Genomic DNA, 25,514 nt, shown 5'->3' with positions numbered 1-25,514 from the left:
TGCACTGCTAGAGACAACAAAGCTGCATTCCGCCCTCAGTCAGCCTAGACTATACTGTTGACTTATTTTGGTCTACTTATTTTAATGTGAATTTATTTAGATTACTTTCTAAATAAAAAAGGGGAGTTCATTTATCTGACTTATTGTATCAATTGATGAAAAATTAGCCATGCAGTACTAAATTAAAACGAGGATATGATACATTGAGGTACATCAATAATGGTTTTACAATTGAATCGTAGCCCTCTGAATTGGAATTTAATCAAATTGTGAGGTGCCAAGAGTTTATCACTCCTACACTATATTGACTTGACTGGACCAAATCATTGGACGTCAAATCAATGTAATTTCTGTTTAAGGGTGTCAGGGATCTTTTTAGTAGTCCATAATTTAAAGGGATAAGGATTTTTACCCAGTCTGTGGGTAAACGATCATTTATGCCCTGTGACACCCTGCCTGACACATCTCTAACTGCAGGAAGACATATAAATAAATTGATAATGTGGCAAAGTCCACTCAACCATCTTTGCATCTATGCAGTCCACTGGAACATGCCATGGATTTAGAATATATATTCATTCTAATAGGGTTGCAACTAATATTTGAACATGTAGATGACATTTAGGTGAGTAAGATATTCAGAAGTATTAATTTTTGTGAATGGGTTGATGATGACCTCCAGCTCGTCTCCAGCAGACAGTACCTCTACCTTGCCAAGGAGGCCTGTGCTGCATGATGTGTTTCTGTTAAGTGTACCCTGCAGGAGAACTTTGTCGTCCCACCTCAGTTTTACTGTGTGCTCTGTACATGAATTCAGAGTCACCTGAAAAGTCAGGAAGTAATATCCATCCTTCAATATTTCCAGAATAGTTCCTTTTGTTGAGAGTAAGCCTAACCCCTCACTTATTTCTATCCATGTAACCCCGGGGCTGGCTGTGGGAGACAAAAAAAAGCTGCTATTAGTTGTGTGATCTGATCAGAAGATTTTCTGTATATCATGTGTATCAGCAGCATTGCTTACAAATGATTGCATTCACGCTGAATGAAAATACTATAAAACAGCTTACGTTTAGTACTGTCTGAGGCCCTTAAGGAAAGCATTTTGCCTTGCTGGTATTCAGAAGGGAGCTGTTGAGAAGGGAAGAGATATATTAATGAAAATATTGACATTAAATATGTTGTAAACATGGCTTCAAACACTGACACGCAGGCCAACTACTTAAAATTATTTTTTAAAAATTGTGCTGATGAGACTAACACTGAAAAGTGAGAGCAGAATAAATTGTTCACATCTTCAGAAGGAAAATGAAGAAACAACAGCTTAGTTTAGTGGCATTTCCCCGAATGTGGCAATGACGTCACTGTGCTTCCTCCAAGAACTTATGAGGGCGGTTAGACTTTCTGACATAGTAGCTCAGAAGAAATGGAAGCAACTTGAGATAGATTTGCCTGCTAAAGGATAATCTGGAATATTGGGATTGAAATTTCATAGAGCAGAAACATAAACATCTACTATACAATAGCATGACATCCTGATCACCAAGAACAAGTGTATGCACATTGTGAAAATATATAATACAGCACAACACACTGAGGTGAACAGGAGAAAAACAAACTCTGTAACTGAGATTTTCTTACTGGGTTGTTTGCTTGAAATTGCTTTGTCCCCTCTGAGACTCCATTGGTCTTGTTCTGAAACTGGGGATGGAGTCAGAAATGTAAAATATGTTAAAAAATGTTTTGGCATTGCTAAATCAAAAAGTATGAAAAATATTTTCCAATAAAAGCTTTCTCTTATCAGCTCTAAAACATAATGCTAGACTTATATTTCCTATATGAATTACAGGATTATGCAATCTGAACATTGTGCAAGAGCTTTCAATATCTGGAGTCATGACAGGGGTCTCTGTCACCAGCTGCAGACCACAGGTGGGGGTATCATTCTCACCAGCTGTGCTACCGAAACCACAAAAAAGAACAGATGCACCGAGCAGGTGTTCCAGCGCACAAGTACTGACATTCATTTTCTGTACTCTGTTGATTCTTTCAAATGTGACAAAATTGTTGTACAATTTGACAATGTAAAGCTTGCATCTCACCATGTAACACTATAACACTATATACATTTTACATCCTGTAAGTCTGATGATATCTTACAATGTCTCACCAGCATATGATTTCCATGATGTCCACCTGTGAAGTAGAGGACGATGAACACAGCTTGGATAATGGAAAGGATGGTGGTCCACAGCAGCAGGACATGGATCAGGGAATGCTGAGTAGGCTGTGGCATTGTCAGTCCAATGGCAGATTTCGGGGTGTCTTGAGACTTGAAAACGCACGAAGACGTTAAGATGTTAAGAGCTAACAAGTGTACACGTCCCGAGTTTCCTCTGTTGTGCACTAAAGCTGTGTGTCTTTGAGTGTGCTTCCTGAGCTCAGTGTGTGCATGCGATGAGGACGTTATGATGTCTGACAGTTTTCTACCGTCTAACGAGTATCTATAGAACAAAGAGGAATTCAGATGGTACTTTCCCCTGTGTATGTTACAAGGCACATACAGCAGGCCCCGATTACATCTTGGGGCTGGCCCTATTCTATGTCTTACCACAACTTACTCGAAAAAGGAGGAACGAGACTCAATAGCAAGGAGAGGAGGAAGAAATTTGAGATTACTTTAAGTTTACTTTAAGATTAATCACTCAGTTCCTTATTCATGATGACAGTTTATGGAGAGTGTTTGGGTGCTGATTCAGTTGTACTTTTTCTTTTTTTTTTTACACAAGTTCCTTATAAACAGTCAAAGTCATTGCCTTGCTGTTTTGGCTCTCTATTTCCTCTTTTTTCCCCCGTTTATGCCTTTTTATTTCTTCGGGCATTCAGATACAGCATTTTAAGTAATTAAAAAATATTAATGTAATGTACAGTGTGTGAGTGAAAGTTGATTAAATTATTATTTCAGCCATCAATTATCAAGGGTTTCAAAGTGTCTGCACCATTTCTTATTTAAAAATCTTTTAATAATGACCAATAACACCAAAAAACGGAAGAGATCAATTGAATTTATCTCTGTCCTATGAAATTAGCCACGACATATCTTCAAATGTGAGTGAAAATAAAATGGATTAGATCTGTAGGAGTTTGTTAAAGTACGTTCCAATGTCTTAAAATGATTCTGAATGAATTTGAAGGTCGGGTTAAATCTCTAGGAGGAGGAGTTCAAGTGCAAAGCGTGGAAATTGCGAAAATGGCAGCAAGGGGCTCAATTTTTTTACATTTTCTAGGGGGCGCTATTGAGCTATTTTGCCACACCCATTTCCATGAACCATAACATATCACATTTTTCACTGTGTCTGGCATGTGTGCAAATCTTCATGAGTTTTCAGGCACTTTTAGGCTGTCAGAATAATAATAATTTGTACAGATTTAATAGAGCCTTCACACATACAAAAATAAACATGGGTAGTAATGTTAGAGAAATATTTGCATCACATGAGGAACTGAAATTTAATCCCATTCAAATACTGTTCATATATACATATATTATATAACAAAGATATATGTTGTATTTCTTTATTCAAGATGCACTGAGTACAACAAAACACTTCTTTATCTGTTCAATCTACAGTATTCTGTTTAGATTAAAGCAAACAATCAACAGTTAATTAAACATTATAATCATTATCTCATCTCTCATCTGACTTAGCACAAAAGATAAAAGCCTTTAAGAAAAGGTCACAGATATCAAGATAAATTGTTTAGCCCACTGTTTGCACTACTTAAAACCCACCTGCATCTAAATTCTCACTGTGGTCAATGGTCGTGGTTTTGTTTTCTTTGTAATGAACTTCTCCCGGGGAAAGTTTCATGGCTGCAAAACAGGATGGACTTTAGTACGGGTATGTGTCATCAAAACAGTACAAAGATACAAAGTGATACCTGTAGGCTACCTTTATGGTCAACATGTAAAGATCTTTTACTGATTTTCCACTGACGAGTCGTAGGATTGTAAATTGTCAGAGGCTGTAATGCATGTACTAAACAAAATATAGCAACGGTGGTGATATCATTGTGAGTCCAGCCATCTTAGATACTCTCCTCATACTGTTTGTATACAGGACAGTTCATTCACTTCCTCCGATTTTCTAGCAACTAAATGATGACTTACAGCCATCTAGTGGATCAATAATGCACAACCCAGTGTGGTTTAAAGAGGAATCTAATATCTTTTTTGTGTGATATTGACATGCAGTAAATGTATAAAACAGTATATCCCATCAATGGGAGAAGACAAGCCACAGCTAAAAACAGCCATTGTGAAAATATGTTTACAAAGATCGTAATGATATATAAAAATGGTGTGTATTTCTGATTCATATGTGGACCACTATGTCAGTCGAGGCCGGCTCTACGCAGGGGCAAGAGGGGGCAGAGCCCCCTTAAATAAATGTCTTGCCCCCTCAAATCAAAATTTTGAAGTTGAGAAAGCACATTTTAATATACTCACACAATTAATATACATTACAAGTTGACAAAATATCAAAATCTGCAGTAGTGGAAAAACCAGCTGAAAAAGGGACACACACGATAGCCTACCTACAGTGTCGGCTTCCCACTCATCTCTCTGTCCCTCCGCTGTGCGTGTATTCACAGGCTGCGCAGCGCAGACACACACCCGCACACACACCCGCACACACCCCTCAGCCCTCAGTAAACATCCAATCACTGTTGCATTATGCAAATGAGTCAAGACGTACTCTGACAGTTGGTGTCAGGTTTCAGCACTGCCACGGGGTGGGTTAGACATTGAAGGAGCAGCAGCGTTACAAGCATAGAGATGAGTGTCCACGTCCACTGCATGTGACAAACTGAAGACAAGTGACCTGTGTCTGACAGACCCTTTATACAGTCTATGGACGGGCCCCTACGTAAAGCCCCGCCCCAGGCTGTAGTTCTCTACTGTTTTTTTAAATAATCACAGCAGCTAGCAATACTGCACCTTTAGCATCAGCAAGCACTGATTCTCCTGCACCAGCTCCCTCCATCCCCTCAACAAGTGCTCCCCCAAAGCAGCCTGTTAAGCTGCCAACAAAAAACAAAAAACAAAAACAATGTTCTTCTGTATATCTGTTGTGTTTTACAAAATAGTTTGAGAAGATTTTTTATTATTATTCATAAGACTACCTTTCAGTTTTGTAAATATTGACTATATTGTGTGAAGTCCTACTTTAGGTTAAAATGTATTTGAGAATTAGGTCATTCAGTTAAGATAAATGTTATGTTGTTGGTTGATAAAATCTGGATGAAGGATGTTTTATTTCATTTTATTTTATGTTTATATTTCAGTTTCCCCCCCCCTGAGGGATTGCCACCTTATTGTGGTCAGGGGGTTTGCATGCCTCAGTTAGTCTTCAGGTGGGACACCCAAGTTGGACAGGTCTGAAGGTAGAGGCCTGACAAAGTGCAATCCACTTCTCCAGGTTGGGGTTGGACACATAGACCCCTTTCAATGAAGAAAGCATCGTTACTATAAGCACAGAAAAAAAGTGCTGGAGCATGATGTGTACACATGATGCCCCCTTCACATTTCTGATTGCCCCCTCATATATGCCTGTCTAGAACCGGCCCTGATGTCAGTTGTTGTAATATGTAGTATAGCGTGTCTAAAAGCTGCAAATGAGGATGAGAAAATGAAAAAATTACTTCATTCTTTTTCATCTGTCATTTTCATTTAGTCTGAAAAAACAGCACTGCTAAAAAGACATTACTGTGACTTAGCTGCATGCATGTAATGTATAGAAAGCATTTTTGCACAAGGGCTTACCAGCTTTTCTAAAAGTTTCTTTAAAACCAGACTTGGACTTTTTTACTGGAAGATTAGTGTGAGACATTACAGTATACACTCTGCAAGAAAAAAAAATGGACTTGTGGAGTTTTAGAGAACGAGAAAGTGAGACTTCCGGTTAGAAACTCATTATCTAACAACATCAATGACTTTGAGGTTTTGCCTTATGGGAGCCACACAACCTCTCATTTCTTTACAGCTCATTAAATTCAAATGAAAAATGGAGAAGGAAATTAGAGAGAGAAGAAAACAATGAGAAAAAAGATATTTATATTTTAAAGACGGCCATATACTGTGCAGAAAGGCAAATTTGTGATTTGTAATATGAGGTTTCAATATATAAATAACATTTATTTAAAAAAGGGTCATGTTCAATTTTCAATTTTCTTATAAACAATGTTTTCTTTTTCCATTTCCATTTTCAAACTACCCTTATATTTCCAGAGTATAAATAGTCTAATTTCCTTTTTTCACCCTATTCATTTTGGGTGAAATCCAGAACAACTATTGAAGTGGTTTATACAAAAAGCATTATTGAATGTAACTCAGTGAGAATACATTTACAGCTGAAATGGTAAGTCGATTAAAGCAAATTCACTTGTTCCAGCTCCTCAAATGTGAATTATTTGACAGTCTTCATTATCTTTTATGGTTTGATTATTTGAGTTTTGGGCTGTTACCGTGACAAAACAAGCAATTTAATGTAAATTGCTTTAAATTGTAACTAACGGACCAAAAAAGTAATTAAGAAAATAATCTTCATTGTCATAATTGATAATGAAAATAATTGTTTATTGCATTAATATGAAATGACAAAAGCAAAACTCTTGAACAGTCTCAAATGGGAGAGAAATGTTTGAGAAGAGATGAAGCAGCTGTGCCTTGGTCTTTACACCAGATGGCAGGAAACCTCCAACTCACAATTCACACTCAGTGAGCAAAGCATGACTAACCAAGAGGTGATCACTGAGGGATCAAATGACCAAGTTAATTGACTGACTGGAGTAATGAGATTTGTGTATTTCATAAGCTGTTATCAAATGATCATAAGGTAAAGACTTTTCCTACAGAAGTTTGAATGATGGATGTGTTCTGATTGTGTATTGAGTCTACTTACTACTGTATGTATATATGTATGTATGTATGTATGTATGTATGTATGTATGTATGTATGTATGTATGTATGTATGTGTATTGTATATACTGTACTATAGGCCTATGTATGTATACTGTATGTATGTATACTGTATGTTTACAATGTACTGTATGTATATATGTATGTACTGTATGCATGTATGTATGTATGTATGTATGTATGTATGCATGTATGTATGTTTGTATGTATGTATGTATGTACATTGTGTGTATGTATGTGTGCTGTATATACCATAGGTCAATATGTATGTATACTATATACTTCATGCATGTAATGTATATAATATACTGTATGCATTTATGAATGTATACTGTATGTATGTATACTATAGGCCTGTGTGTATGTATGCATATGTATGAATGTATGTATGAATGTATGTATATAATATACTGTATGTTTGTCTATCTATCTATCTTGGTAGTCAGCCAAAAAGCAGTTGAGATTGTGGGAAAAATGATTATATAATATTATATTATATATATTTTAACTTCATCAACAATAAAACTATTTTTCTCTCGAGTTTAGAGCAGGCCTCTGACACAATTAAATGAAATGAGTTTGTGCAAACGAAAGCAGATTTCCTTACGAAAAGAATAAGTAAAAGTGATTACTACTCTGTGAGTGAGTGCAGAGGAGAACAGGATGTGTGTACCCGGGACTCTGGGCAGGACAGTTAATGGCACAGGAGACATGTGAGCCAGGAGGACCAGTCATTATACAGCTGGCAGGTCAGGTGGATCCAACATGTTGTGAGCTCCAGTCTGATCGGGAGACATCGATTTTGTTGCTCTTTTTTTTTTTCTTTTTTTTTTAACCGCGGAGGGTTTTTTCCCCCCTCAGAGCTGCGTCAATCGCCACAGAATACCACCGGAAACAAGCTGATTTTTCAACCAAAGTAAATGTTTCACAGCTACCTGAGCAGCCGTGGATAGGGGAACATTCCTCAAGGACGGCTTTACTTCGAAAGCTTGAACCCAAAATTTGCGTTTTCCATTCATGCGTGTTTGACACAGATGTGAAGGCTGGTCTGTTCAAAAAGTAGACTACAACAATTTCCCAGTGAGAAGTTAAAGGATTAAGTGGAGTTTACTCGGATGTTTATATTTTCTCCTTTTCTTCCTCCTGATAGCTTCCACTCTTTTTTTGTCCTCTGCACTCTCTCTTTTTGATGACAACGTGTGGCGTTACCTCGGGTCTGTTGACCAGGGTCTGCTGTCAAACTTTGGCTGACATGGATTTGTTGCACCGACGACGGACGGACTGAACATTTTAGGGCATTTTCATCCTTCACCTTACAGCTGCGACGAAACATACATATTGCAACTATTATTTGAAACAAGTTGCCAGTAACATATTAAGTTAAAGCCATGCAGAAGTTCAATTCCAGCGGTAGCCACAGCAGCACGCTGCCCCGGGACGCGGAGCTCCAGCTGCGGTTAGCTGACAGTGGAGGAGCCGGGGAAGGGAAGGAGAACGGCGCCGGGAAGCATTTCCTCACCCAGCCTGAGGAGGAAAGCTCGGTTTGCACCAAGAGGAGGATGCTCGTCGGTTTGGATGTAATATGTCTATGTGTCGGTAAGAATAAGAGTATTTTAAATGAAAGGTTTTCAGTGTTATTATTTGAGAGGAGTTAAATTACACTTAAATCTCCCTTAAATCCAATTTAAATACACTCGAGACCACCACTTTTTCATAACTTCTACATAGTAATTACATTTGTTTTTAAAAGGACCCACCACCTCTATTAGATTCTGTCTTTTCATGCATGTCAACATCAGCTTGAGAGAGAGAGAGAGAGAGCAAGAGAGAGAGAAAGAGAGAGAGAAAGAGAGAGAGAAAGAGAAAGGCACACTGGATTGGGATTTGTAAAAGTTAACGAAGCTGCAAAGCATTTTTCCAGAAGTCAAATGGAAACTGTTCAAAAGAAAACTTAAGCTCGGTCCCCTCGGTGCACGTGGGGGCAGGAGGGAGGGGTGGGAGGTGGGGGCTCAGCTGGCAGGAGCAGCTGGAGTTGTCCCGGGAATTCATCTGTTCCTATGGTAACCCCCCCAAAAGTTCCCGGGAGAAGAACGTGGGAATTGGGATAAAAACATTCTCGTGCTTGCTTGTGTGTTCTTGTGCCGAAAAATGAGCTCTGTTTACAGTCAGCCTCTCTCACTGCAGGATTACTTAATGTCACCATGCTCAGCTCAGATGTGCATGGTTGTAGTACAATGCAATTTACCAGCAGCTCTCCTAAGCACAATTAGAAACACATGGACAACAACTCTCTCTCTCTTTGGCCACTAGCCAGGTCAAAATGACTTTCTGTGTAATTACATAAAAAGTACTGATTCTGCTCGATAGGAAGATTTAAAAAGCTTATCCTGATTTGTAACAATTGCTTTTATTATTAATCCCATCAGTGTTTATTATGTTTTTACATTTTAGTGTTTAGTTTAAAATGCTGAAACCAAAGATCACTGTCTGTCCCAAACTTTTTTCACTTACAATCAAGAAAAGGACGCTTGCAAATGCTTTTCATTTGTACAATGACAAACAATGTATAGATAATACAGTCTGTTGGATGAACCATAACCATTGTTATCCACAGTATTAGATCAGACACCTCCACGTGATAAGTTTCAATCAAACAAAGCTGCATAACTATATAGCTATCTCAGGTTTGATAACCAGAGTAGGATAAGTTCAGATCAGTAAAACTGAAGTTTTTGTTGGCAGGAATTCATAAGTGTTGCAAGACAAAAATAAACAATGTTAGAATCTCAAATGAAAAAGACTTTCAAACTAAAAATGAAGAATTATTTAGGTACTATAACATCTTCTTGGCAGCATCTTTATTTATTTATGCATCAACATGTAGGTCGTATTTTAATGATACAGTTTGTCCACCTTGGAAGGAAGAAGAGCTGATTAGTTTGTTTTTGGGTTGTTCAAACTACAAAAATGCAGCATATTTTAGAAGATTAAATTGCCAAGATTTAAGTGTTTACAGCTGTCAAAGAAATGTAGGAAACAAAAAGTTCCTCTTCTAAATGGGATTGCTGACAACAATTGTACTTGGACTAGAGAGTACACTCAGTTACTCTCCACCTCTGTTCAGTCTTGTGAGTGTGCTGGAGGTACCAAGTTTTACTCTTGGGCCTGCTGTACCGAACTGATGTATTTGCATTTTGTTGAGTGATACAAAATGTTATTTCATGTTCAATTTGAAGTTTTGTGTCGTCATCTCTCACATGACTACCGCAGGGAAGGGAACATCAGTGTTTATGAGTGCGTGGTTATCCGGACCGGCTGCAAACACAAGAGAGGCGGAACCCGTCTAGGCAGACTGACAGGTCGGTTGGCAGTTAAAGCCTATGAAGCGGCCCGGCAGACAAAATGACATTGTTAGGCAGTTAGTCTCAATGCTGTGTTATTCTTCACCCCTGCAGGTATGCTATTAGCTGTTTATTCCAAACACTTATCAGCAGCTTTGTTCTGTGTTTAGAATGTGGCTCTTGACCAAACATTGTCAGCATGGTGGAGGAAATGGTCTTGTACACTGAACAAACCACTTGATTTCTATGAAAACTGGAAACCCTGACCTCTCTGATCTCCCCTCTGACTTGATTACAACACTGAGGCTGAGTCACTGAGCCTCAAGCTGGATACAGCTAAGAGGATAAAGAGAGTCATTTATTATAATGCCTGAGACCAGTGTGTGAAATACATGGTGCCAGGGGTGGAGCAATACACAAAACATGTGGTGTGATTTGATTCATTAACATTTTTGTGATACCAGTACAGCAAAAAGTGTCAAAGAACCTTTTTTTTGCTTTAATTAATTACAACCTTCAAGATTATGAAAGTATAGGCTGTGGTTTTAGAGTTTGGGATGAAGCAATGGCCCACTTAGTCCAGTTTTTCAGTAGGAAATGATTTACAGTGTTATCAAAAACAACCAGATGTGCCGCCAAAAAAATCATCTCACATCAACAACTTCAACACTGTCTACTGAAGAGTCCATGTTGTGGATTGCGTATTGAAATGAGAGCATGTTATTGAATGATACAGTACAATATAACATATTGTTATACCTACACTTGCTAATATAGAGCCCATTAGCTGTAGTCTGACTGACTACATCCTGTCTCTTCTCTGTCCAGCTAATCACTGTGTCAGATATCAGCCTAACCTTGGCTCATCTGCAGGCATTGAGCCATGAATGTCATGACTAATTAGAAATGAATTGGGTCCTTTATCTTGCAAAATGCTCTTATCTTGACTAACGCAATTTTCCCTTAAAAATGCCATCGTCATATTCCCTCAGACGGTTGACCCGCCAGCATAATTCATCCTGTGAAGGGGCTCATTGATTACTGTAACTGTGGAATTTTGCCCTGAAGCATCTCATCCTCATTATGTTATCAGCTCAAGAGGGAGTCTACAATGCTCTGAGGTTTTCACAGGCTCAGTACTTACCTCACTTTTAAAATTTTGACATATAATATATGCTATGTCATTATGAGTTGACTTTAATCTGTCTGTGGTATGCTGGGATATTGAGAAAGTTAAGTGAGGAGCTGATGATACTCTTTTCAGCACCAGGCTTGTCTAAAATCGTTTCACTTCGGTAATACGGCAGTGTTGTTTGTGGGGCTGTTCTGACATGCACATGATAAGTGCTTCACAGAGATGGATTGTTCTGGTTCAGCTCAGTGTCAGTAAGTTCCTTGTAAACAATAGAATGCAAATGCCTGAATCTGTTCAAGTGTTTGCTTGTGTGTTGGAGTGTGTGCATGCATTCCTGGTGAGGCTGTAGGAGTTTGACCAAGAAAGGGCTGACAGGATCTTCGCCCCATGGCTCCATCTAAGATCTAGAGTCCAGCCACCCATGGGTCAGGAGGTGTCGGGTGTTTTGTCATATCTGCTGAGCGTGCAGGGACAGGCCTCCCCCAGCCTGCACTTCTGTTTCCCCTTTCGTACAGGTGGTCCTTACTCTGTCATCACCCCAATAAAAGCCAGTTATTGACTCCCTTAAGAGTAATTGGGAAATGATTGAAAGTGGCTCTTGAAACCCCACTATTACCTTATACAGCTTAGAGGGCCATTATCATTGCCACTAGGCTTGACCTTCTTCTAGATGCAAGTTATAAAATAGCCTCATTTTCACAAGATCATTTACAGAAGGTTTTAGCTTGGGTTTAAATAATATAAAAGTGAGAAATGATTGACCATGTTGATAAATTATAGAGGGAAAGTAAGGTCATTAAGTGGTAATGTAGTAACAGAACTGGTTTTTTGGATAGTAAAAAGAGAAAGCTGAAATCAGTTAATCACCCTTGTGTGTAAGTGTGCGTTTTTGTTCTAGACGTGAAGCAGCATGCCAGGACAAGAGCACTGTTATCTTCCTGAGGGATCGGAGCTCCCTTTTCTCCAGTTTATCACTGCCTTTCTTCCCTCTTATTTTTCTCCTCTTTTCTGCAGACAAACTCTATTTTTGGACTCCATTAGTGTAGTCAGGTGTGTGATTGCGTGTGCTTTATATGTACATTTGTTTTTTTTGGGCGGGTTTTATGCTCGAGGATTCCTGTTTTGGCAGAGAAAGCTGCCTAGTGAGTGGAGACGGTACGAAGTCAACACGTCACAGCATGTCAGTGTGTGTAGGGCCAGGAATATTAAATTGTGAGCTGTTTGTATTTATGTGTGTGTGCATGCTTCAGAGTAAATGTGTGGGTGTGGGTGTTTATGTGTGTGCGCGTCATTGTGGCCGCGGGCAAAGACACCGTACTACAGCTGCTATGCGCGTGTTGTTTGTTGACAAATTAGCCGGTCCTGTTTTGCTTGTATGTCTTCCAGTCTGATCAAACACACTCTGAAGTTATGGAACACATTGCCGTCACTCTGTGGCTGACAGATGGAGAGCCATTAAAAGTGGCTCAGTCAAATCATTAGCCAGTGGAAGAAGTGATTTCGCTGACTCTCCCTCGTTAGTGTATTAATGCATCAACTTCTCATTTGACAGCACCGCAGAGGTTCAGGAATCCATTAGCTGAGCTGCGCCCTCCTTCAGACAGTTAGCTTGGGCGCATTCACTGTACTTCTCTGTCAATACGTCTTCCCCCATCCATTAACACACCAGAGCCAGCTCAGGCCTCAGAAATGTCTCAGTTTCCTGGGGGCTGAGGGGCAAGTGATAGCCTGAATGAGGGAACAGTCCCTGGGGGGGAGAGTATAGTGGGGCGTGGAAAGAGATGAGCCTTAAGAAGGGGTTGAGGATCTACAGTAGGGGGCAAAGGTCAGACCCAGGGGCGCCTGAGGGATCTTTTCCTCAGCTGTCTGTTTATGTCCTGCTCAGGAAGTAGTATTCAGAGAAGGATCGGAAAGAATCGGACAGCAAATAGCTTTAAATGTACTTTTAATGAGGCAGCTACAATCTTCTCCTCGATGAAGGTTCCATAAGTACCAGGGTGGTCCATAGGTATTAGCCGTAATGAGTGAATAAAGATGTGTGCAGCACTGTAATCCCCAGTGCTCATTAGCTAGAATGGATTTGGAGAGTCTTACCATCAAAGGATCTACCTGAGTCAGAATGCAGCCTCTAGTTCCGCCTATGCGTCTGTCAGAACTAATGGCTCATCCTCATCTGTCTCCTCCCGCATCCGCATATGGAGACAGATAGCCTTCCATGGCACCATGGTGTGGTTACCCGTCATCCAGTATCACTTTATCATTGTGTCACATCTCACCTGCTGGAGCCTTTTCTTCCTTCGCCCTCTCAAGCTCCACTCAGAAGTTGTTCCAACTGCACATTTCCCTGCAAACCAAAACACACTGACAAAACAACCATCAAATCTTTCCATGCATGCTACCACAATCAGGGCGCGTTATGCCAAATGTCTCCCCTGCAGTCTCAACCACAGCCCTGTGTCCTTCTTACATTACAGAGAGTCAGACCTCACCTCACTGTGCACACCCTTACCTTCATACTTTGAAACTGACCAGAGAGCTCCTTTAAAGTTTCCAAGGTACATACCACAGTGGCAGGTCCTTTATGTTTTTGCTGAATCAGACAGGCAGACAGACAGCCCACTTCAGACCTCACCACTCATGCCCTGAACTCCAGAGCCGGGCTCCAGGAAGCAGGTCAGTGAAGTGTGGAGAGAACAGAAGCAGCTGCGGGAAGCATGTCTGCACCAGCCAGCGGTAACAGTAACAGTGGTAAGGGTAAGCAAGACCTCTCCTATTGTGCTGGTAGAAGGTGAGGCAACATTAAGAGAGATGGAACTACTGCCTCTCTCTCAAAAAAGATTATATGTGTTTACAGGCACATAAATATTAGCATTTTTCCCAAGCTAAGTGTTTCAGTAGGCCTTTTTGAAAGTCACAATATATATGAGATAAATGAGCCACATGCCTTAAAAAATAGGATCATTGTTATGGGTTGTGGCTAATGACGCATCCGTGGAAAGATAAATAAAGCAGTGGGTATCTTCTATCTAAAAGATATTGCGTGGAGTCCAGCTGCAGCAAATACTGATGATAACAGAAAGTTAGCACAGATCCAGGAGGGCTGTGGCTCCTCAGTCCCTCTTTGTTCTTCACTGATTGTTCTCTTTGTGCTTCCATCAGGGCAGACAAAACAGATCGGTCTCTAGGAACAAGGCAGCCAATTATAAAAAGAAAAAGGCATGTGTCAGCATTGGGGGCTGCCACACACATCCAAACTCTCCACTACCTGGCTCAGCCCACCAAGGAAGAACAGGAGAAACCACCTGATAAGACAGTGACACAGGATACATGCAGCCCTATAATTGAGTTTGTGAAAGTTTGTGATTTAGTAATCATTGTACAGCCTTGGTGTGAATTACCTAATCTCTTGTTAAAGTGTCACCTGCCCTGCAGTACTGTGTACTTTCAGTCTGTGTGCCTCTTTTGTGTGCTTGCACTGGTGTTGTGATGCATACAGGCTCTTCTCTGACTGCCTCTTTAACAAAGACCTTTTTTTTAATATCAGGTGAAGCATAAAAGACTTGGCTTTGCCCTTAAAGTACCTGACTCAAATTGAATAGTGATAAGATGAAAGAACAGATCATGGCTAGCTTTGAGACAGCTTTGTGCAGTTCAAGTCATTGTTGTACAAATAATTGTACAAGCCCACCCAGCCCAAATGCATAACTGCTGTTTATGAGCATGTTAGACAGGTCGTTACACTGCTTCTTGTAATGTCATTACCAGGGATTATCACGCTTACAAACATTTAAATTATGACACTTCACATTTCAGTTCAGTTCAGCTTCTTCTTTTTTTTTGCAAGGTTGACTTCAAGGCAAACAAGCAACTTAAAATTTAGTTGGGAAACGTTGGCACATGCAAGCTGGTGAGGGGCCCAGAGAGGGTGGACCACCCCTGAAGGGTGCAGCAGCAAGCTGGGCTACAGCCCAGGCTCAGCCTAGTCCTAAACTGCAGGCCAGATGGACCTGTGTTGACAGGTCACTAATTGTCTTTCCTCCAGCTCTATCAAAGGGCAAATGTAGAACAAAGCCTGTACAGTCAAATATTATTGGGTCCAATGAAACAGATGGCCATTACTGTGGCTCTGACATAGCTTTAGGCTGAGTGTCATGCTAATCTATGAGGATGCATGGTTTGTCCAACAGCAGCAGAATTCATGGGAGTTCATTTGGGTCTGTGATAACGACTGTTTGCCTGAATGCATGTCTTTAGGACAGTTTGATTTTATGTGGTTTGTTGGGTCTAGCGTGGTTTATTTGGTTATTATAGGTTGGTTTAGTGTTTTTTTTCAGGCACTGGTAGGGTTTTTGTGGTTTGTTTGGTTGTCTGTTAGTCTATGTGGCCATGGATTTGGTTTGTTTGCATCCAAGTGTGGTTTTTATGTGTATGTGAATGTGTGGTGGGGGTATTCTGCTGGATGAGGCGGGGTCGTGTTTACAGAGCGGGTCCCAGCAGAGCCCAGATCTCTGACCCTCACATTCCAGAACCACCGCTAATCGCCTCCGTCTGCTGTTCTCCATGGAGAAACCCTTGCCGCATCTCTCTTGGCTCCATCTCTCCACTTTTCTCTCACCCCAGTATTACTGCCCTCACCCCCATTTGTCAATTTCCTATCCTCATGGCCGTGCATTTTAGCCTAGTTTGTAGTTTGAAGCTGTATTGATCGACAGATGTTTAGCAATATGACCTTAACTGCTACGACTACCACCGGCCCTCTTTTCTTTGTGCTCTGCCTTTAATCACTTTCTCCATCGTTGCTTTTTTATTTCTTGCTTTGAGTCGTTGTTGTTGTTCTCTTCTCACAGTGAGCTCATTCTGGGCTGTGGTCATAGATGTGTAAATTAGAACCAGAACAGTTTTTCAGAGTGAGGCACGTATCCCCTCTACTCTCATTCCTCCTCTTTCTCCTCTTCTCCTTCCTCCCTCCCTCTCTTTTTTCCCCCTTCTTTCTTTCTGTCCCTTTTGAGTGTTTGAAAGCATTCCTGCTTTGAGTGTCAGGCCCAGTATGCAGCACATTTTGCTCTGGCTGTGTAAGCCGACCCACTCCTCCGCCTCCTTTTGGGTCCCCTCGCAGGCCTTCCTGGCTTGGCTCTCTTTTGAACATGTCTTGGCCAGGTGCGGAGGTTTGCTCACAGCTGCCTGACAGATGATGTGAGGGTCTCTGGAGTGTTTTTGTATCTTGTTGTGAAAACTGTTTTAATGTAGTTGTAAAGCATAGAGGTTTACTGTGACACAGCGGCTTTTCATTTGTATAGGACTGTGCAGATGCTGAATAACCTCACATGTGGTTTCTAGTATGATCACTTTGCCTCTTATTTGTTGGTCAGTACTGAGAATTTGACAGAACGCAGGTTGAGGTCGATTTGATGGATTTGTTTTATCTGTTTAATTTAGAGGCTTTGCAGCTTTGCCACAGTGGAATGACCTTTGGTTCATGGCCATCAGTGCTGGGTCTGTTCATGGACTTCATGCAAAAAAGGGAAAACACAAACTGTCAGTGTTGGCAGACCTGTTGTTGCTATCTGGCTCAGCACTTCATGGTTCCCATTAGACCTCCATGTGCATTTTAATGATCCCTTAAGAAGTCCATGTTCCTCCTGAGTGTTTGTGCCTTAATGGAGAATCTGTCCATTACATCCTTGTCAATGTCGAAAAATATTGATTCATGAGAGAGGACTGTCCATATTGTGGAATCAGATGAGAACACAGAGAGAGGCTGGTAATGGATGGTATGAAAAGCAAAGATCAATACGGTATGTGCCACAAAACTGACCTGATTTAAATCAAATCAAAACAGCTTATTTTAGTAAATATTAAATGCTGTAATTTATGATGCAGCAGTTGAGGACTCTATAATTTAAACATCATCCCCCTATCAATGGTCAATATGTCACTTTTAAGTATTACTTTGAATCTTTGAAAATTACAATGGTGCATACTGTACTACACACAAACTCTGTCTCTCACACGTGTTCACCAGGAGTTATGTTAAACCAGCAGGCTGAGACCACCGGACGTCGGATAGATACAAATGGATACAAAGCATATTTAAAATGCAGTGTTATAACCCAATGAAAAAAAAATTCACACCCACTGAATTTGAACCAGAGATGAACCAGACCATATCTCCTCAGTCTACTTGCAGGTCTCCACCAAGGTATAATACACACAGATAAGGGGATTACGAATGGGAGATTAAAAGATGAGTGTTCATTTTATGCAGGTAGCAGGAAGGAACCAGGAAACCCTTTTTACAGGATATTTCTTTTAAAAATAACAATGAAAAAAAGACTCTGTCCTGTACATGTCCAAAGTCTGAATTCATTGCCAGCAAGTGAGCTATTGTAAGTTGAAGTATTGAATCTATTATAGGGAGTGGTAAATGAGTGAATGAGGGGGAGATTTTTACTTTCCTCAGTATAGTTATCTGAAAGTGTAGACTAATATAAAGAAATCAGGTTTATTTCAATTAATCAGTTTTCTATGATATTTCTGTCCCTTTTAGACATTAAGACCATGTTTAGATATAATGCAGACCAACACAATAACACCACTAACTGTGGCCGGAACATACTGTCCACAAAATTATACAACATAAGATTTACAAGATTTGGCTACAGGAATAATATCAGCGCTGTTTCATTGGATTGCATCAGATAAAACAGGTGTACCCAATAAACTGGTAACACATATGACTCAGTGGTATGATTAGATTCATGTGTTATTTGTTGTTACACAAAAACCATGACCAGCAGAACATCCAAATGAAAGCATCTATGATCATAAATTCTTGCATAATAGATAGTAGCTGAATCTGTGTGGTACATCAGTGCGTGACAGTGTGTACACGCAGGTTGAAAATAGCTGCATTTTCACAGGTGCATGTGAGGGGATGCCTGTTGACGTGGCGACTGAATGCCATGAGTTAGAGATCCGGGTCAGATTAGAGGTGTTTCCTATCTCTCACCCTCTTCTTCGTAGACGTCACAGCCTCTGCTATCTGCCTGCAACGTGTTTCCCCATCTCTTCCCCCCCTCGTTTCCTCCCTCCAGCCCTTCTCCAAGTATATGGACGTGGGCCGACTTTTATCTGTGTTTTGTCTTTCTGTTAGGGCAGCATGACTTTGACTAACAGAGGTCACTAACACGCACTTCTAATCCAGTGCGGTTGACCATAACCATGGTTATATCTCAACTAAAGTCACACAAGAGTTGTCTCGTCACATGCTTTCTGTGCTGATAGCCTCGAACCTATAGATTATTACCCTGGTTTATCAGTTCAGTGATGCTGAACGAGCAGTACGGGTGTGATAATATTAGACAGAATGGCTGTGCTAGCAAACACCCTGCATAATGGCTAAATCTGAAACAAAAGCCAGTGTGGAAAATCTTAAAGATCACACATTTAGATACTGCAGGTCAGGTATTCACGTCCTGCCCTTTGTCAGTCAAAAATTGATTTAGTGTGATTAAATACTTGTTTGCGTGTGAGCATTTGTGGGTTTGAATGTATCTTTGGGCGGATTTTGAGAATGTAGCCTGTGTACTACTCAGTCACGTAGTCTGAGAGATTCCCTGGCAGGAATAGTGTTTTGGCCTGGGTGCGTGCCAGCTAACCAGCAGGCCTGGGATGACAGAGAGAGGCACAGAGGTTAATGATTAGTCCCATGTTCTTGCTGCATTCCATGGGGTGACAAGAGGACATGGGATAGGGGACAGGGAGCTGAAGCAGTTTGGGCAGGCTTTCACAAGGCAATTGGCTATTAGTTTCAAGTACAACATAATATAAAACAGTGCAGCTCAGCCCCCGTTTCTGGGAATAAAAATCCTCCAACTCCCCTTTTTTATCTTTGTTGAAATGCTGTGGAACTTTTCAACAATGAACTTTGACCATCAGGCTGTGAGGTTTGTTTGCTCTATTGGGCTAGACCTTGAGCCCCTTTAGCCTGATGCAGAATTAGTGACCAACCAGGAAATGTTGTCAACACATATTATTAACTTACTGTAAGATTAGATGGATTCAAGTAAAAGTCCCCGCTTTTGACTGGAACAAGCTGTCATTGTTAAACAATACCTTGCTTTTCCTACATTAGGTTTATTGTCTTCTTTTGGCACATGAACAATTTCTTTGTAACATGCTGTTTAATATCCTCTTCCTCCTTCCTCATTTTAATTATTTATTGGCCCTGTCTGGTCTGTCTGTCTGTCTGTCTGTCTGTCTGTCTGTCTGTCTGTCTGTCTGTCTGTCTCTCTGTCTGTCTGTCTGTCTGTCTGTCTGTCTGTCTGTCTGTCTGTCTGGTCTGTCTCTTGCTCTCTCTCCTTGTCTCTCATCTCTTCTTCTCCCCAATCCTCCCGTGGAAGGAGCTATGAGTGGAATGCTTGATCCTCGGGAATTGGAAATCATGTCACCAGATGACTGACACTCTTTAAACTGGCCCCCCTTCTCATGTTGCCTCTTATTCCAGTCTCCTGTGAGATAGAAGGCAATCTTTAGATGAGTCGAATGTAACAATGACCTCTATATGTTGCTCTCTGTCCGTCTCTCTCTATCTCTGTGATCCTTGTTGCATAGACCACATGCTCACAGACATTCATCAAGCTATCTTTTGTTTTTTTTCTGCCTCCCCTCCCTCTCTTTCCCCCCCATCTCATCAGCCTCCATCCCATTCTTTGCGTGTGAGTTGAAGGCAGTGACGCCGTACAGGCGAGGATTCTTCTGTGGAGACTCCAGCATTACCTATCCCTACATTGAGAGAGAAGCCATCCCAGACAGCCTGCTAATTGCTGGTGGCATAGCCATCACTGGCCTAACAGTAAGACAATGATACCTGTTAAACATTGGCTTGTTGTTATCACTTATAACATTATGTAATGGAGGATGTGTTTGTTTGAAGACTAAACACATATAGTTTCACTGCATGTGTTTGTGCAGCTGTAGTGAATGACACATCTTGTTTCTCTTGTCTTATTTCCTTCTCAGATTGCACTGGGTGAATGTTACCGGGTGCGTTTCCGAAGTGTACACTCACGAGCGTTTGTTCGCAATCGCTATGTGTCCTGCCTGTACAAGGAGCTGGGAAGCTTCCTGTTTGGTTGCTGCGTGGGTCAGTCTCTCACCAATATGGCCAAGCTAAGCGTGGGACGCCTGAGACCCAACTTCCTTTCTGTGTGTAACATCACCTACGAGTCCATCAACTGCACACCGGGCAGCTACGTGTCCCAGGTCAACTGCAGGCAGCCTAATCAGAAGATGGTGGAGGAAGGAAGGTGTGTGTTGTGTGTACATTCATGCTCGTGTTAATAAATGATTTATCTTGTTTACTAAGGCACCTTAAGCATACAGTAACTTGACTAATATAACCTAATATGTAACCTTCGGCATCTTTCATTGGTATCTTTCAGGAAGTCTTTTTTTTCTGGCCATGCTTCCTTTGCCATGTACACCATGCTCTATCTGGCAGTAAGTCACCTTTGCACGCACGCACACGCACACACACACACACACACACACACACCTGGAATATGGCCTTCACTTTCACCTTGACTTGTGTAATTTATGTATTTGATACTGTGTTTACCATGTTGGGGGAATATTACAGCTCTCACTTTCGTTTCAGTTATTAGAGACAACACATTTTTCCCTAGAGACCCCCCCCCAAAAAAACATGTGCAACTATTAACTAGATAAGCTAATTAAACATGCCAAACACACACACACCGAGATGTGCTGTTAAATATATTCACACATTCTGATCGTGAGGGAGGAGAGCTTTGAGAGCAGTAATTCTCCAAAGGCATCCTGCTTCAAACTGAAAGGACTGGTGAGACAGAAAGAGGAGGAGGAGGAGGGGATGAGGAGGAGGGGATGAGGGGGGGCAGTAAGAGAATGAGGGGGAATGTTTTCCACGGGGGACCATGAATAGATGAAGAGACAACACGGACAGAGGAGGCCTTGTTGCGGGTCTCATTTAGGGGAGGGGGTAGAGGGCTAAATATGCCTGCTGAGAGATGGACAGGCTTCTTTCAGCAAGAGACACCCTCTCAACCCTCCCAGCACTCCCCCATCTCTTCATCTTTCTCTCACACTGCACTGCCCAGTGGTCATGGGCACATTATGAGAGAGAAACAACCGTTAGAGCGAGACAAAAGCACGTTATTATCTTTTAAAATGTCCACATTCCTCAAGTATTCCTCCGGATTAACCCTTTAAATGATAGTTTTAGGTGACATAAATATTTCAAGTGTGCACAGCTAAAATGAATGAAACGTGAGAAATGAGAGAGGGGAGAAAAGAAAATCACTCCCTCTCCTAGTTGCACTTTTGCACTATAGAAGTCCCAATGAAAAGCAGCTCTTCTTTGAGCAGAAAGACAAGGATGAGTAGGGGGTGAATGAATAAGAGGGAAGTACTGAAGAGGAGAAGTGGTCTGAGAAAAACAAGGGCCTTAGTGTTTGTCACTCCTGAGTTCTCTCCTCACTCCTTTGTTTCTTCAAACACAGACTGCAGGCACAAACACAGCCTTGCACGCAAGTTTGCTGCTAGCTAGTTTTTCAGCAGACTGTAGAAAGCTTGGAGAGAATTTGTCAAACCTGTAGCTACATGCCACCCGAACTGTGGCCAGCTGCTAATATTTAAGGCAGGAAGAGTGACACCTGCTCTCTGCTGGTATAGGAGTGGGAGAGAGGGACCGAATGAGGGTTGGCCTCACCACAGGAATGTAGGCCACACGCTCCCCAGTGGTCGATGGATCCAGGCGGAGGTCCTGCCACCTCATAAAAGCTAGCCCTACATCTGCATCATGCTTGCCCTGTGACCCATTTTTTAACAGGCGTAAACATGAATTGCAGTGTTGTGCTGAAGCAGGAGACGAGGATGAACAAAAGCAGGAAATGGGGCTTAGATGGTGTTAATGGACTCATGCCAAGCTTCTCTTTCGCCTCTGGGTAGCAGACTGAGTGGATGCCCATATATTTTGCATAATGGACTACGCCTGTATTCATAGCATTTGAGTTATAGATCATCATTTTCGGTTTAAGTTTGTGGTACACACATTAACACAAAAACACACACACGCATACATTCACTATATATTCTCTGCAGTGATTATAAAGCCAGTAAAAATCTATTAATAAAACTTTTTTTTTTTTTTTTACAGTTCTACCTGCAGGCACGGTTGTCGTGGCGAGGAGCTCGACTGTTGCGCCCGCTCATACAGTTCCTCTTAGTGATGATCGCCATCTACACTGGCCTGAGCCGAATCTCTGACTACCGTCACCATCCCACTGACGTCCTCACAGGCTTCATCCAAGGAGGGCTCACCGCTTACTGGGTGGTATGTTGAAAATGGTTGTTGTCTAAATAGTTCTTGACTAAAAGTTATCTCTGCGTTCACAGAATTTGTCCCTCTCTGCTCTCTGTTGATTGGGTTAGCTTAAACAATAGGCTCTCTCACCACTTTCCTGGCTCTGATCTCTCATGGTGTTTTAAACAGTGTATGATTGACAGCGTGTGTGGTCTGTGTATAGTACTTGACATGTTTTGCATCTGTGTCTGCAGGCCTTCTACATCTCCTCCATGTTTAAGCCGTGCGCCCGTCCAGACCTGTCTCCCACTAGCATGTCCCTGGAGAGTCCGCTGTCCAGCCAACAAACTGTCTGTTAGCAGGCACATGCAATCAGAAGAGAAGAGAGGACGGACCGCAGAAAGACAGGGAGAATGTCAGATAGTAAAAGGTGGGGAGCAGACAGAAGAGAGAAAGAGAAAGAGAATCATACAAGAGAAGGATATGATTAATTCAAGCTTGATGGAGTACAATCTAACACATGCTTTCTCTTTTGGGCATACTGACACACATACATACAAGCACGCATTCACACACAGTAATCTAACATCATCACACTCTCACACATGTGAAATACAAGAAGCACATTTGACTATGAGTCAAACCCGTCCAGTGAAAAGAACTACATAGTATATTACAGATATTTTTTTATATATGAAAAAAATAAAAAATCTCTATTTTTCAAGAGGACTTTTAGAAGCTGCTAATGTTGATAGTTGCCAGTCGTTTCTTCTGTGATGGAGGCTTTTAGTCAGTGCATTCAGAACTGGTCACTCTTTGATGCTTTTGTGAGAGAGGAGAAAATGCCACCCTCCTCTTCATTTTTTTTTGATCTCCTGCTCAGCTTGGAAACATCACTCAGCAGCTGTGAACTGATGCCATCTGACCTCAGATGTAAACACAGCTCTGTACCGAGTGACAGACCTAGTAGCGATAAGGAACAAGCACTGGCTTTAACTTCTAACCATCTTTACCTTCAATGGCCTGATGTGCCGTTGCTCTAATCAAACTACCCAGCCTACAACACTATGATTTAACATTAATCTGTATGTAAGCAAAGCAAAAAAAAACAGTGTTTGTGCTGTAATACAATGCTGTCTTTTTTTTTTTTTTTTTTTTTGAGAAACCAAGGCAGTGTCGGGGAGAAATCTGACCAGGTAACTGTCTTTCCCCTTCACTGCCGCTTTTCTGTACTAACCACTTTGACTGTGTCTCAGAGGTTGAGGTTTGACTGAATTTTATAACCTTTGACTTTTGTCTCTGAGCTGCACCTTGATTTATGCCACTCTGACAGGAGCGCCCTCCTGTGCATCTTTATTAATAGCACTTGAACGTACATAATGGAACCTTCTAATTATAATCAATATTATATATTTTATCACAAGTTTGAATAATCAGTGTTTATTTTTGGTAACGTCAGACTCATACACTATATTTGTTTTGTTCTTCTTGAAATGATAATTATTCAAATTGAATGTAAATAGCAATGTCATTTTATAAACCACACAGAATTTCAAAAGTATTAGTTCCTATTTTGGACAGTTTTTACATGTTTTATGTAATTGTTTATATTTACATTTGTATTGATCAGGTACGGAAAGTTACTATTGTATCTGTTGTAACTACTAGACTGAGCCACAGATATTATCAAAAAGCTATATTTTTTGTGTTCCCAGTTATTGTTGTTTGTTTATTTTGTCTGTGAATGCCAGAAAGGCAGAAATAACCACTGTACTCAAAAAAACCAAACCAATAAAATGAATGTTGAATGTTTTTAATTTCTTCTGTCCTTTATCATTTTCTACCTTGTGTCAGTAAACTGAAAAAAAGCAATCTACCACAGTCACTTTCATGCTTACCACACACACACAAACATACTTAATCTCTATGTCACAATATTTATGTCAGCCATTTGTAAGTCAGTCAGCATGCAGTCATTAATTTTTTACAAACAGGATGCCAGATGCTGCAACGAGGTAAGGAAATCTTAGCTGAAATATAAACATTAAAATGATAAGTGATTTAACCTCCTGTTGTGTTTAGAAGCTTCCGCTCCAGTGCTCTACTACTTTCTTTCATTACTGCAGATCTCTCTCTCCCCTTCACACCCGTCCTTGCTTTGCCCCTTCCCTGCTCTCAGTTCTTTTGGAGTGCAGTGGAGCATGATGGGCTGTTTTAGGGGGTCATGCTACCATGGAGATGCTTAGCCAGATACAGATTGGGGCGTCTGAGGCATTTTCTTTCATTTCTTTTTTTTTCTCTCCGATCCACTTCCAGGCAGAGGAGGGAGAATAAAAGGCCGCCCAGATCAGACAGAGAGGGAAAAAAGAGAGGGAGAAGGAGGGAGAAGGAGGGAGAGCGTCAGTAATGGGTGTGTACAGTACATAATGCTGAGGTAAGGGGGACAGACGAGCAGGAAAAGTGGTCCAGTAATGAAGGGAAGGAGTAATGGAGCAGTTGGCAGAACAGATGGGGCGGTTGATCGGGGAGAGTGAGGGTGATGGGCGTGGGGCTTCGATGTGGGAAGGAATGTGATCGTGGTTTTTGGGCCTGTGTTGTTTCATAATACTGTAACTAAGGAGACACATTTCATTCCTGAGCAACGTATATGCCTGTGCTTGTGTGACAGGTTCTTGTCTATCTGTGTCAGCCTCACTGTTCGTTATTGTCTTATG

General features: G+C 41.1%; 1 protein-coding gene across 1 annotated transcript; it reads left to right on the top strand.

The window, feature by feature from the left end:
* Positions 1–7,648: 7,648 nt before the first annotated feature.
* ppap2d (phosphatidic acid phosphatase type 2D) lies at positions 7,649–24,613 on the top strand. The gene is made up of 6 exons (XM_053339226.1): positions 7,649–8,576; positions 20,153–20,310; positions 20,478–20,764; positions 20,900–20,957; positions 22,654–22,830; positions 23,055–24,613. The coding sequence occupies exons 1-6, from the start codon at positions 8,369–8,371 to the stop codon at positions 23,157–23,159; spliced, it is 993 nt and encodes a 330-aa protein (XP_053195201.1). The 5' UTR covers positions 7,649–8,368; the 3' UTR covers positions 23,160–24,613.
* Positions 24,614–25,514: the final 901 nt, after the last annotated feature.

The sequence above is a fragment of the Scomber japonicus genome, chromosome 18, assembly GCF_027409825.1.
Source record: "Scomber japonicus isolate fScoJap1 chromosome 18, fScoJap1.pri, whole genome shotgun sequence".
NCBI lineage: Eukaryota > Metazoa > Chordata > Actinopteri > Scombriformes > Scombridae > Scomber > Scomber japonicus.
Note: the sequence above shows the minus strand (reverse complement) of the source record. Positions and strands in the feature narration are given on the sequence as shown.